Below are 14,701 nucleotides of genomic sequence, written 5' to 3' on the forward strand. Positions count from 1 at the left end.
TGCATATGTGTACATACATGTGTGGAGGTCAGAAGGCAACTTGCTGGAGTCAGTTCTCTGCTTCAAGCATTTGTGTCCCAGGGATTGGACTCAGTTTTTAGTTTTGTCAGCAATCTTTATAGACCTGGATACTCCATCATTGTCATATCCATGACCTACAGCATCACAACCATCTATTTGTTTCTCAATATCCTTTGAAATTGAAAATATTTTAATTTTTGAAAAGTCCATTTTACATTTTCTATTGTTTCCCAAGTTTTTAGTATAATTTAAATTTATTCTTCGAAAATTTTCATATATGTTGGGCTGGGTAGATGGCTCAGCAGAATACTGGCTACTCTTCTAGAAGACCTGGGTACAGTTCCTAACATCCATGTAGCCACTCACCACCATCTGTGACTCTAGTTCCAGGAAATCAAATGTTATCTTCTGGTGTCTATGGTCATAGGTGGGGTACAACTCCACCTCTAGAGGACCTGATGGCTTTGGCCATTTCGGGTACCTGTATTTACATGCATATACCCCTCCCCACCACATAATTTAAAATAAAATCTTCAAAGAGAAAAATTATATATGTGTATTCTGTGTAGTTGGTCATACTCACGTTCCCATTCACCCTGCAACTTCTTCCAGATCCCTGCAAGTCTCTTTCCCCATTTAATGTCTTTTTTTTTTTCCGAGACAAGATATCACTATTGTTTTCTCTGACTGATGTAGAACTCACTGTGTAGACCAGGCTAGCCTCAAATTCAGAGATATCCCCTTGCCTCTGTCTTCTGAGGGCTGGAACTAAAGGTAAGCACCACCAAGCCTGGCTTTAAAAATGACCCACTTAGACCCGCTAGAGCTGTCCATATGTACTTGGGTGTGGGGCTATCCAATAGAACATGGACAACCTAGTGCCTATATCTGTAGAAAAGTTGCTAATAGTGCCTTAGCACGAGGGTTCAGAGAACCTTTTCCCTGATGATTGTGTTTTGATGTCATATCATATCATATCATATCATATCATATCATATCATATCATATATCATATCATAGAGATGTCAAATCCAAGGCATTGACACATTCCTGTTTTTCACACGCTTCAAAACTTTGGCTCTCACAGCTGCTTTGACTTTGAGTAAGGTGGTCCATGGTCATTGGCTACATTCTTTCTACCTTTAAATGTTCTTTTCATTCGTGTTGAAATCTGTTGTGAAGGTTTATGTTAAGATTCTCAGTTCTGTCTCATCATCTGTGTGTCTCTGATGTAGAGGCCAAACTGCTTTGGTTCCTGTTGCTTTGGTTGGAGTTTTGTAGTCAGGTACTGTGAGTTTTACTTGCTCTTCTTTTACAGGTTGTTTTGGCTATTATTGTCATGTGAACTTGAGGATCAGCCTGTCACTCTTTGCAGTCAGTCCCCAGGATTGTGATAAGAACTGCAGCAAATCTGTCGTCAGAAATTCTTAAGGAGTGTAATGTGACCAGATACTGTTTCAAGAGTAGAAATATGGCAGTACACTGCACTAGGGGAAAGAGGGACAGATGGTGGATACCTGGAGGTTAGTAAGGAAAACTTACATAGCTAGGATAGGGACAAAAGTAGGAAAAGATATTGATGAGGGACTCCAGACCCACTCAAAAGGGTGAAGTAGCAAAGGGAGTGGCTACATTTGAGGATAGGAGGCATCAGGATGGCTCTGAGGTTTGAAGAGAAGCTGACTGATGAGCTAACAGATTCTCTTTCCCCCTTTCCTCCTCTCCTCTCCTCTCCTCCCCTCCCCTCCCCTCCCCTCCCCTCCCCTCCCCTCCCCTCCCCTCCCCTCCCCTCCCTTCCCCTCCCCTCCCCTCCTCCTCTCCTCCCCTCCTCCTCTCCCCTCCTTTCCTTTCTTCTCCCCTACCTCCTCATTCTTTTTTCCCCTCCTTCTTCCTTCTTTCTTTTATTAATGACAGGGTCTCTCTTGTATGTAAAACTTACTGTACTGGAACTCACCATGTGGAGCAGGCTGACCTAGAATTCCCAGAGATCCATCTGCTTCTGCATCTCAAGTGCTGGGATTAAAGGCATACAGTATCATCCCACCTCTTAATTTTGTTTTTTAAAATGATTACAATTTATAGAAAGGTTGCAAAGGTATCTGATAGCTGTCCTGTACACTTGCCATCCCGCTTCTAGTGTTAACATCCCTGTGTAATTATAGTACAATGTCAACGCTATTAGTGTTGGCATAGTATTTTTAACGAAGCTGTACACTTTGTTCAGGTCCCAGTCTTTCCACAAACCTCCTTTTGCTTCTCCAGGATCCAATCTAGAGTCTCATCATCCCAAGTGGCCCTGTCACTTCAGTCTCTTCTAAGCCTCTATAGTCTTCCCATTCTCTTCTCTGACCCTGGAAGTTTTGGAGAGTACTGGTCATTTTCTGTGGAAAAGTTCTTCATGTTTTGACTGGGATTATGTAATTTGAGTCCGATTTTCACCAACATGACATATTCTTCTCTCTGTGTCACAAGAGGTACACCATGACGCATCTTGATAATGTGATGCTGGATGTGATTTCTGTCAGGCTTCCCCAAGGTAAATGACTATTTTAGAAATGGTATCAGTTTTCTTACTAACTACTGGGTCTTTCAGTGCTTCTTGCCTGCAGCAGTTACGGCTGCAGTGTTGGCCGATTGGCAAGTTTTTGTTTCTCTCATCTCTTCTACCTTTCTCAGTGGGAAACCTACCATATGGAAGGATGAGACCATTGCTCCTATTTACAGAAGTTGAATAGACAGGGAAGGAAGGTAACACGATTTAGGCATGCCACATTAGACACGCCTGTATACCATCTGCATGCCAATCTCTAGGAAGAACTGGGTACTCACATGAAAACAGTAGTTGAAGCTGTGACAGGGGAACTGTGTGCCACTTGTGTGCCATAATTCTTTTCCTTTAGAGAGGCAGGAATGGAGGTTGAGTAAAAAATCGCAGCACACCCTCATCAGGAAGTCACGTTGGTGATGGCCTTGACTGTAGTACTGTGGCCTTGTTCAGTGGCTCATTATTGGAAGGCAGCATTAATAACCAGATCCGAGCTTTCATTTACTGTGCCACTATGTGCAACTGTGTGATAATAAAGAGCCATTTAATATCCCAAATTAAATGAATCTACTCCCAGGCTGTTGGAGTAGAGGGGTGTGAGGGAGGGTGTCTGGAGTTATTGGAGAAGACTTGGTGGAACACTTGCCTTGCACTTTGGTGGAATTCACAGTCCAAGGACAAGGGGAAGGGATATTCAATGAGGATGACACTCTTCATAGGTCACACTGAAGTTACATTACGCCATCCACTGAACTCAGTAACCCAGCATTCAATTCTGACACCTACTCTATGAGAGAGTACTATTGCAATCTCCATTTCACAGATGAGGGATTTGAGACTAAATGATTAAGTATTTTCTCCCTTTAGGCAGCAGGACAAGGGAAGCCAAGTCCTATACCAGAGTGGTATTAATGTGAGCAATTGAGAACAAATGAAGTAGAGTGATAAGGTATTGCTGGTATAGTTCACCTTAGGAATGGACTTTTCCCATAGAAATCAGATGTATAGCTACTGTATTTAGGGCAGGCTCTGCTAGGCATTGTGCCAGATACATTTGCTTGTTTTACCATGTTTGAACCTCTCTGAATCCCTGTGAGATATAGGTCCTGTTTTCAATCCCGTTTTACAGATTAAAAAATAATTCCTCTTCTCTCTCTTCTAAGACCACAGGACTAATGAGTGTTAGAATCAGCGTACCCATCCAAATTTGCCTTACCAGAAAACCTGTACATAAGCAGTATCCCAGCATCTAGGAGCCTGAGGCAGGAGGATTATGAGTTAGAGACTAACCTGGGCTATTTTGTGTGATCCTGTAAAATTAAAAACAACAACAGCAACAACAACAAAAACCCAGCCTTTTAATCTGGGTGTATTTGCCAGTTGTACCAGAAAACATTGTTTGGGAGCCTGGGAGTGACTATTGTTTGAGTATGGTCATTGCTAAACATGCCTTTCCACTTTTTATTCCACACACCTGTAGTTGGCCAGACAATCCTGATAATTTTTCAGAGCTCACTCAAAGCAGGTCACAGTCTTGTCCTTCAAGTCTCTGTGCTTATTCCCATGTATCCAGTTGTTGAGAGAAACTTCTTTGTAAGCTTTTGTTTTTGTTTTTTTGGTTTTTTTTTTGTTTTGTTTTTGTTTGTTTGTTTGTTTTTGTTTTTCGAGACAGGGTTTCTCTGTGTAACCCTGGCTGTCCTGGAACCCACTCTGTAGACCAGGCTGGCCTCGAACTCAGAAATCCACCTGCCTCTGCCTCCTGAGTGCTGAGATTAAAGGCGTGTGCCACCACGCCCGGCTTTTCTTTTCTTTTCTTTTCTTTTCTTTTCTTTTCTTTTCTTTTCCTTTCTTTTCTCTTCTTTGTAAGCTTTATAAATTTTTGAAAATGATAAATTCTTAGAAAGAAGTAAACTGGGAGGGCTGGTTTGAGGACTTGGCATTCAGCCATGGATATGTTATATGGGAGTTTCCCAGGGGAAATGGTATTAAGTCTGCATTTGCATAGTAAATCAGAAATAGTTATAAGATGGAAAGGTTTCCTTGGAGACCATTCTGGAATAGTTTGTAGAACTACCAAGGGCAGTTTCTTGGTGTTGCAGATTGATCAATTGATTGATTTAGGACAATGTTTCTGTATCATTTCCTTTTCTATTGCTGTGATAAAACACTGGGACCAAGGTAGTTCATGGAAGAGAGTTTATTTGGGCTTATGGTTCCATGGGGACTAAGAGTCTTTGATGTCAGAGGAAACCGAGGGCTTACATCTTGAATCATAAGCCAGAAGCAGAGATAGAGAACTGGCAATAGGTGAGGCTTTTTGTTAAATCTCAAAGACTGCCCCCAGTGACATACTTCCTCCAGCAAGGCCACACCTCTCAAATCTCCCCAGACAGTGGCATCAAATTGAGACCAAGGGCTCAAATGTCTAGGACTATGGAGGACATCTTATTCAAATCACCAGCTTCCAGCTTCACTCTATCGTTCACACTGCCTTCAAGTTCACTACAAACCTAGACTGGCCTGGAATGCATCCCTCTCTGTTTTCTCATCCTGGGATTACAGTTGTGAGCTACCATACTGGCTAGTATTGCGGATTTAAAAATTAAAACGGTAAAAAATATTAGGAAAACAAGAGGTGAGTCATTTTATAATCCCAGAGATGTAAAAGGGTTTTAAAATATTATATTGGAGATAGAAGTCATAAAAGAAACTATATATGTGTGTATATATATATATATACACACACACACATATAAATGGCATTTACATTGTATTGGGTACTATAAGTAATTTAGAGATTGTTAAAAACATAGGAAAGCCGGGCGTGGTGGTGCATGCCTTTAATCCCAGCACTCGGGAGGCAGAGGCAGGCGGATTTCTGAGTTCGAGTCCAGCCTGGTCTACAAAGTGAGTTCCAGGACAGCCAGGGCTACACAGAGAAACCCTGTCTCACCCCCCCCCCAAACAAAAAAACAAAAAACCATAGGAAAACAAAAATAGATGCTATGTAAATGCTATGGGATATTATATAATGGGGTTGACCATCCCCACATATGGGGATCTGAAAGGGGTCTTAGAAGACATTCCACATGGCTTGGGAGGATTGACTAGTTCTATTTCTGTGGACCTAGTAAGTCTCCTGTAACTGGAGACTGGTAAAGGAACTGGGTAAATTATTGAATGGGCATGTAATTGAGTATGGTGAAGCTGTTAGAGATTAGGCTGTAGATGGAGCTGGAAAGATGACTCTGCAGTTAAGAGCTGGCTGCTGCTCTTGCAGAAGACCTGGTTTAATTCCTGGCACCCACATGGTGGCTATTAACCTGTCTATAACTCTAGCTCTTGGGAATCTAATGCCATCTTCTGGCCTCTTTGAGCACTGCATTTATGTGATGCACAGACATACATGCAGACAAAAAAAGCAATAGTATACTATATATACTATTTTATATATATACATTATATATGTATGAATGTATGTATGTATTTTTAATGTACTTTTAAAAATGAACAAAGAAATGAAGCCATAGAAGCATGCTCAGGATACAGTTCGCAAAATGCATATTTAGATGGTCGATGGAGGCTGGGGCACAGATGCTCTTATCTGCTGTGCTTTCCTTTAGGCATTGGCCAGCCTTGGAAGGATTTCAAATGGCACAGCAGAGTGGCATTGTAGATAAATCGTTCTTGTAACATTGTACCTGGTGGTGGTATATAGGGAAGAGATAGTCACAATAGTCCAAAAAGATGATGAGGGCATGAAGGCATGGACAGGAGGAGTGAGTAGAGCTCCAGGAAAGACTTGGCACAACCCAGGAATTTGATCTTCCCTGTGTGAGTGTTACCCACTTCCTATGTTAACTAACTCACATGCATGTGTTCTTAGGAATCCTAAGATATCTGGGTGTCTTCATTGAAAGCGGAACAAGGAAAACTGGAGCCAGAGGTCTAGGACCTAAACGCTTGTGTGCTAGACTACATGTCAGTCTCAGTGGCTCTTACTCTTCATTTCCATTTGATGGCGTCCAAGCATGTCCCTTCAGTGCTTAACTGGTCCAGCAGCTCCTTTAGGGTGGCCTGTGGTAAACGTGAGGGCTAAGATAATTGGGGGCATGAATGGGGAGTAGGAAAAATAATGGTTGAGAGGATGAGGAGCTGGGGGTGGTGCTGGTGGTGGTACCTAGAACTATAGTGGTTAAGAGATAGAACATGAACTGTGACAACAACCAGGTAACTGGACAAAGTTAAATGTACTGTTTACTGGGCTGGACTTGTATGGCGGGGTGGGGGGAGCATGGGGAATTAAGACTGTTTTTTTTTTTTTAATAGCATCTGGGCATTTTTTTTTTTTTTGGAATGACTAGCCACAAAGAATTCAGTTTTATAAGGCTTTGTGAATCACATGTAACCACCAGACCTCGGGCTGAGATGAGTTTGAGCTAAAATGAGCTTGTGTGGGCATTGCTGGATCTGTGTGGTGGGCTGCCCTGTTGGGTGTGTTTTGATATATCTCATGGTGATCAAAATAGATCTCACGAATGTATGGTAGTACTGGCATAAAACTATTGGGGTGTTCTCTGTGTGAACACAGTGACCAGGCAGGCCTATAGGGGCAGAATGAGCGTAGGTGGCAAGTACATTGAATTGAGTTTTTATTAGAAATGCTTTTTCCCCAGTCTCTTCATCTGTGAATTGGGGTTAAATAACTTGGCCCCACCTGTGTTAGGATGTGTTGTTCTCTGTAGTAACCATTCTGCTTGCTCTCCAGTTTTGCTCTTTGCTTCAGGGGCTGAGCTGTTTGGAATATGGATAGAGAGTCGGTGCTGAGATATGTTGGCATCTGTTCTCATGCCTCATCTTTTGTGTTTGTACTTCTAGGTGTCTTCTGTTTGCAGCTCAAGAAATGCTTTAGTTTTCCATCTGGCAGTGTAAAACATACGCTGTCAAAAATTTGGAGGTGTCTGGAGCCATCCAGTGAAGGAAACGAGGACAGAGAAGGCAAGGCTAGGGATCCTTGGGCTAATAGGTTAAGATGTTATTTTTATAATGCATGATTGAAGAAGGGTGATTAGAGTTGTAACCTTAGCCCGACCTGTGTTAGGATGTGTTGTTCCTAGGATGTGAGGTTCAATTTCAGAAATCTTTCTAGTGGCTGAAGGAAACTGTGGGTTTCCTAGAAATGGAAGGAGTTAAATATTGAGGTGTTTTTTTGTTGTCTGTTTGCTTGTTGTTGTTGTTGTTGTTGTTGTTGCTAATGTATTCACTGTATTTGACTCAAAGGTTGTTTGTCCGCAAACCCCCCCTCCAAAAAAAAAATTCTCCATCCTGGTGATAGGTATAGACAGGCAAGGTGAGAAAGGCGGGAATGTCAGAAAATTTTGGCCCTGTGAAAGTAACTGTTGGTGAGCTCATCTAGAATGAAGACTAGATTAGCTAGCTGTCTCTGAATGGTGGAGTGGATTGGAACTGGAGGCTTAATCCTGATAGTAAGTTCCTGAACATCTGCTGCACAGAAGGACGGAACTAGTCAAACACCCATGTGCTTGTTCCCTCTAGGGTGCCCACACAGGAAAGTAAGACTTCATTCATTCTGAGGCTCTCTTGCATTTTTAGTTTCTGTTTGGCATGTTGCAAGTGTCTGGGTATTTCAGAAGCCAAGGAGGGCTGCTGGCATGACTCTCTGGGGGGTATTCCAGATGAACTGGAGACCTTTCCAAGGTGGTTGGGGCATGGCATGCTCTCTGTACTATAGCTTCAAAGTATAAGCTTTGGTGGGTCTGATGCTTGGTTTGTGCAGTCGCCAAATTGGTCCTTTGCCTAAGGTGAGTAACTTTCCTACTGTGTCTGGGGTAAAAAAACACCAGCTTCATTTAATTCTTTCTTGAACTGCTCCTGAGGGCCAGACAAGGGTGTGGGGAGGAACTAATATTTTCAGAGTCAAAATTTCAAGTACACAATCCTTATTCAAAAGGAGTAGAGTTAAATGTAGTTCAGAAAATCAGCTTGTTTTGGGTGTCTTAAAATGGCAACACAATGGATATCTTCCATGTACTCCCAGTGGGGTCTGGGGCAGCACCTCATGTAAAGAGATATATCTAATTTCTGTGCGAAATACAATGAAATTACCCATAAGCAGAGTAAATAAAGTGAGATTTACTTCCTTTCAGATAACACAGTTATTTGGACAAGCACACAGTTTCTGTTTTAGAACCCCTTGGATTTGAGATTGACCAACAGAGGATTGTGGACCCGAAATTATCATTGAGGTTGCACTTTAATCAAATTGACTCACAAGAGAAGAGGCATGGGGTGGGCACTGGTAGCTGACTGTTTCCCTGGAGGGGTTCTCGATGGGGTAAGAGGGTTGATGCGTTCCAACTGGTGTTCTTAAGATACTGTTTTTTCCATACGTCCTTCTTTTCCTCTTAGCAGGAATGCTAGCTGCCAAGCAGATGTCTTCCACATAGTACAGACTATATTCTCACTATAGGTTCCAAGTGAATAGAAGAACAAAGCACACATATTTGGCAAAGCCGACAAGCCCATAATGCAAATTATCAGCGTTTTCAGGGACAGCTACTGATGCTTTTTAAACCACACAATGAAATCAGTGTGTACAAAAGAACCCTGCAAACATAAGGTTTAGGCGTTGGTTAATCCTCAGTCCCATGGAGTAGTTTAGTCTAAGAGCAAACACACAGCATGGAATGGCTGACCTCATTCCATCTGGAACTGTTGTTCAGCATGCACATGTGGTGAGGGGAGGTCTCAGGGTTGCAGATCAGGGTGCTGTATCTGAGAATCTAGGAATCGCATGGTTAGCAAATTTTATAAAGGCTGTTTTGGCCTTAATGGCAGTTGGAGACCAAATTGTGGGTCTTCCCAGCCTGGAGTCCAGGCCTATGTCACCCCTAAGTTCAGGAAGCTGATAAACCTATTCAAATGATAAGATTCTTTTGGCTTCCATTATTCTTGTCATGATAACAGCACTTTAGAAAAATCACTTGGGTAGACGTGTAGAAACAAACAAAATCCAAGTGGGGTTTAGAGTCGAGGGTGGCAGTTTGTTAGAGTTGTAGGGAAATTCAGAATGCCCAGTTACATCCAATTTTCACATAAACATCAAGCAAAGTTTTAATAGAAATACGTTTCATGCAACACTTCCAGCCTACTTACACAAAAATGTTATTCATTGTTTCTCTGGAATTGCATTTTAATTTGGTGTCCTGTATTTTCATGTACTAAATTTGGCAGCTCTGGGTATTGATAAGCCCACCTACCCTCATGGGAGGCAAACCAGATGGGATTCTGTGTGCATGGTCCACATGCAGAGTCTATTTTTACCTGCCCTGGGTTAAAGCTTCAAAGACTGGCTACTTATGGCATATTGAAGTTGAACTACTGAAAATTCCTCTCTCTCTCTCTCTTTCTCTCTCTCCATATGTATGTATATATATATATATATATATATATACATACACACACATATATATATATGTTGAAATACTGAAAATTCTACTCTCTCTTACACACACATACACACACACACACAAATACAAATGTACTTTGGTAAACTATCTGTTTGCTTTGTAACTATACAAATTTTAACCAACCACAACACATAAATCTTACCTTTTCTATCTTCTTTTTTAAAATTTTTTGTTTTAAAGTTTTGGGTTTTAAGAATATGATTAAAGCAGCACCAAGTCACTGTGGTGAGTGTTTGACTTTCTAACCATTCTTAATTCTTCATTGCAGATCTTCCTCCTGGCCTGTCCCCCATGTCCGGGAGCTACCGTCATCTTCAAGTAAGAGAAAGTTGTGTTTTACTCCATGGGACTTCCTTTTCAGGCAGTTCTTTGCATTTGATGACCAAGGATGATGCGGTGTCAAGCCTGTGGCCTGTACTGCGTGGTCCCTTGGCCTTTGATGAGGCATACATCCCTGTTAGGATCCACTGAAGTGTCCTGTACATGTTGTATGTGGGTTATAGCTGTTGTTGAGCTCTGGGAAATCACACTGAACCTATATTTGTGATTACACAGCTAAAACAGGGTGGCGTGGCAGCTTGTTGTCCTGCTTAAATTCCCTTGGGAGCTGCTGGAGGCCACATAGCTTCAGTCCATAGCCTCTACTATCTATCTCTTCATTGAGGATGTGCTATTGAAGGCCTTTGTTCCTGTGTCTTTATGGCCACTTTTCTTTCAAGTGCAAAATGAAGTGACAGGGATTCTGGGAATTTAACAGGGCTATATGTGTGCTGCACAGGGTTCTACTAGTCAGCCATATCCGTAGCCCTATAAATCCCAAGTTTCTTTACAATATCAGCGAGCATTAAATCCATTAAAGTATACTCAAGCAAACCATGTTTCTCTGAAGGCAGGATTACTTAAATTAAATTAGTAAGAGTCCCAGAACCCTCATTTTAGCCATGAGTTGTGATCATCTCCCTCATCAGACCTTTTATTAGAGTTGCTAATTCGAAGGTAAATTGGCTGAATTAATTTCCTCTCCCCCATGCCCACCCCCATGTTGGAGCTATTTGTGAAATGGCCAGAGGGAGGGAACAGGAAGTAATATGCCTAGCAGATGCTAGGATAGTTGAGAGTAGAGTAAATGGCTTTCTGATTTACTTAAGTCATTAGAGTATGAGGTAGGGGGAAAACTACCCCATTTGCTCCTGCAAACAGCTTCTCAGAATAGCCACTTAGTCTCTTGCCTTAGGTGAGTACCTTTCTTCAGGGTGACTTTTTACATTTTATGTGGACAGCTCCCACAGAAAAGGGCAATTTAACCTCACTTCCCTCCCTTGCCTTTTCAAAATGAGCTCAGTCATTCAGTGTGATGGTTTTACAGCAACATGCATTGATTTTATTTCATTAGGATGAAAGCGACAATTCTCATCAGAAAATAAACACCACTTCCATCCTACCCTCAAGAGATAATTTTGGCTATTGCCCCCCCCCCTCTCTTCCTTTCTTTCTTTCTTAAGCAGAAATCATACTGTTTACTCATATTTTTACTACTTATTTCCTCAACTTAATTTACTTATTTTATACTCATACATATATGTAAATATGATTACTAGATTTCTTCATAGCGGTCCTTTGCATTTTCCTTTTTTAACTTGGTTCCTAGTTTACACCAGTCCTCTGTATATGAAACCAATGTGTATCTTTCTGCATCTTCCTCCATGTGCATGGGCAAGCTCATGTGGCTTGCAGAATTTTTTATTAATTGTTTGAGTTAGTTCTTTAGTACCACCTGCTTTTTCATTCAACAATATTTCATGGAAATCTATCAAAGTCTACTGGCATGTCCTATATAAGAAGGGCTGCAAAATATTTCATAACTATACAACTTATCTTGGTATTTCCTTATTAATGACAATTTAGTTTCTGAGATAACCATTACTACATACTAACCTACTAACCTTGAACATTGTCCCTTTCAGTTTATGTGCGTGCGTATATATGTGAATGTCTTGCCTAATTTTTCCTTTCTTATACAAATATTATTCTTATATAACTTCTGTCTTTCCAGCTCTTTCTAAAGTTGCATTATCAAAGATGGATAGCCATTTGTACTAGAACAGCACATTATATCCTCCCTGCTTTTTCCTGTAAACTGAACATCCATCATTGTCAGCTATTTAATGTTTTATGTACTAGTCTCGAGTTATTGATTCTCTGTTCTCTTTCGTCGGTTTGTGTGCCACGATTATATTCACTTGATTGCATTAGTTTAAAATTCATTTATTACATTCTTGTCAGTTTTTCCTACTTATGCATTTTAAAGCTTCCTTTTACTCGATATTCCATTCGAGTTCTACTAAGATTCTAATTAGACTCACGTTACATTGGCTTGAACTTTTTAATTATGCAGTTCTTTTTAGCCAAGAAATTGTATTTCTTCGTATGTTCACATCTGATTTTGTGTTAATTAGATCTATTCTTTTCTTCTTATCTACTCTATGCTTTTTTATATACATTTCTCAAGAATTAATAGCTTTTTCCTGTTGGGACTTGAATACCTTCTTCATCTCCATTGCTAAGTGCTACTTGCTGTCAAGAAAAAAATGATTATTGATTTTTTTTTTTACAAATATTTAGCTTATGTTCAGCTATTACTCAGATTCTCTTAATTCTGGTTCAGCTATTACTCAGATTCTCTTATTTCTGGTAAATTTCATTTTTCTTTTATCTTTTCAATACTTAACATTTTTGTTGTATTTTGTAGGAATTCAGATAGCTAAAGAAAAATAATGTTGATAGCCTTCTCTGACTAAAGATTTTCAAGTCGGAATATTTTCTTTGTTCCTTTTATATTTGCTGTTGACACTTGTTTATTTGGTTCTAAATTTTTCCTTTTTTTGTATTTCCTCACATTTACTTATGAGTTTGGTTGCTGTATTTTATTGGTATCTGGCGTCTGAAATTTTGGTTTTCCTCTAAGTGTTTTCTTTTTCTTCCTGAGCTGCACCCCTAGCTCTCCTTGATTTTTTCAATACAGTGAATTTTCTTGATAGACTTTCTGGTTTGGAGACACTTCTATGTTACTGAAGTAAGCCTACTGATTACAGTATGTTATTATTTTGATTCAGAGCTGAATCTGTTTATCTGTATTTTATTTAGAATGTTTTAACTATTCATAAGTGAGATTGAAGATTAATGTGGTATTTTATTAGATTTGAAGATTTAATATAAGATGGGTAACATATAGTATAGAAAAAGTTTCTTCTTTGACTTTGGTCTCTATAATATTTTAGTTACACTTAGAACTTGTAAAGCTCATCTCTTTTCATTATGGTAGACCCCAAATTACATTTTCAATGTCTTTTATAGGAACCAAATCTAGTCAAATCTTTTTGCTTTAATTGTGGTCATTTGTGTTGGTTAGGGAACCATCTGCCTGTTCTTTATCTTCATATTTGTTGCCATAAGTTTCAGTATGTAGTACTCATGATCATTTGAAGAATGTGTCTTTATGTCGTCATGCTTTGTTGGTTGAACTTAATCTTGTATGTTTTCTGTGAGCTCGGCTGTATTTAAATTTGTTCAGCAAGTACATTATCATTTTTTTTTTATTGCTATGTAGAATAAAGTCTTGGATTTTTCTCATCCTTCCTATCTTCCTTTAACTACCACTATGTTATTCCACAGGTCAAACACCTCAGTGTACACAGATAGGCTCTGCTGTAGGCTCACTAACAAGCCCTCTCTACTTATTTCTTATTTCTCCGCTGGTGCTTTGCTCTAGCAGTCGTTTGTAAGTCTGCTACCTTCTCAGCTAAACAGAGCATGGCCTGTTCTTTGCAGAGATATGCCTGGTCACTGCTTCAAAAGGGTTATGATGTGTACAGCAAGCTGCATAGTTCCACGCTGGGCTGGGGCTGACAGTTCTTTTGGTGATGGAGAGAGGACAGGATTCTCCATGGGGGTTTCACGGTCTATTTCACAGGGGAGAACGAAAGCTTGCCAGTGTCCCAGCTGGGTTCTGACCATGTCATTTATGTGCACCTTTGCTGACATGTGACTTGCTAAGTGCTGCTACTGGAGCCTGCTGCTAGAAAGGCTGCCTCAGCAGAAACCCTGTGTCTGAGATGTCGTGCTAGAATTAGCAGGGTTTCTACGTGGCTCACCACACAGCAACCTTGGGCACGGTGGTCTTATGAACTCCAGTCTCACCAACTTCTGGAATTCCATCCTGGTAGCTTTCTGCTTCTGAAAGCCCCCAATCTCCATATTCCTACGCACCCTTCTCTATGGATGCTCAACTAGCAACCCAGCATTGTTTGTTTTATTGTATTTATACATGCAAGGCTGTTCTTTATCTCTTTGAATCTGAGACACATTCCTTTGCCAATTTAGAATGGCTTTTTCCTTAGGAGCAGTCTACTAGTACTTTCTCTGGCCACCCTATAGAATACATTTTCTCATACAGGTTTGACTAAAATCAATACATTCTGCCCTATGTGTGGAGGTTTCATGTCCCCGGATTCAACCAACTATAGACTGAGAGGTTTGTTTTGTTTTAAATTGTATCTGTTCTAACAGGAGACCATTTTTGTCATTATTCCTTAAACATTGATAGTCCATAGAAGAAATTATACAAATGTATATAGTACTTACTATA

The 14,701-nt window shown here is 40.4% G+C and overlaps 1 protein-coding gene across 14 annotated transcripts in view; it reads left to right on the forward strand.

Moving 5' to 3' along the window:
• Positions 1–14,701, forward strand: part of Tmem164 (transmembrane protein 164) — a 163,148-nt gene that overhangs the window by 61,369 nt on the left and 87,078 nt on the right. For 9 of the 14 annotated variants that reach the window (NR_152447.1, NM_001358725.1, XM_006528784.3 and 6 more), the window contains one exon: positions 10,325–10,374. The exons of the other annotated variants lie outside the window; for them this stretch is intronic. Coding sequence is in view for 4 of the 9 variants with exons in the window: in NM_177592.4 (NP_808260.2) it covers positions 10,325–10,374 (50 nt within the window). In the remaining 5 variants the exon portion in view is untranslated. The remainder of the gene's footprint in view (positions 1–10,324; positions 10,375–14,701) is intronic. 14 annotated transcript variants of the gene reach the window in all.

This window comes from Mus musculus, chromosome X (assembly GCF_000001635.26).
Source record: "Mus musculus strain C57BL/6J chromosome X, GRCm38.p6 C57BL/6J".
NCBI lineage: Eukaryota > Metazoa > Chordata > Mammalia > Rodentia > Muridae > Mus > Mus musculus.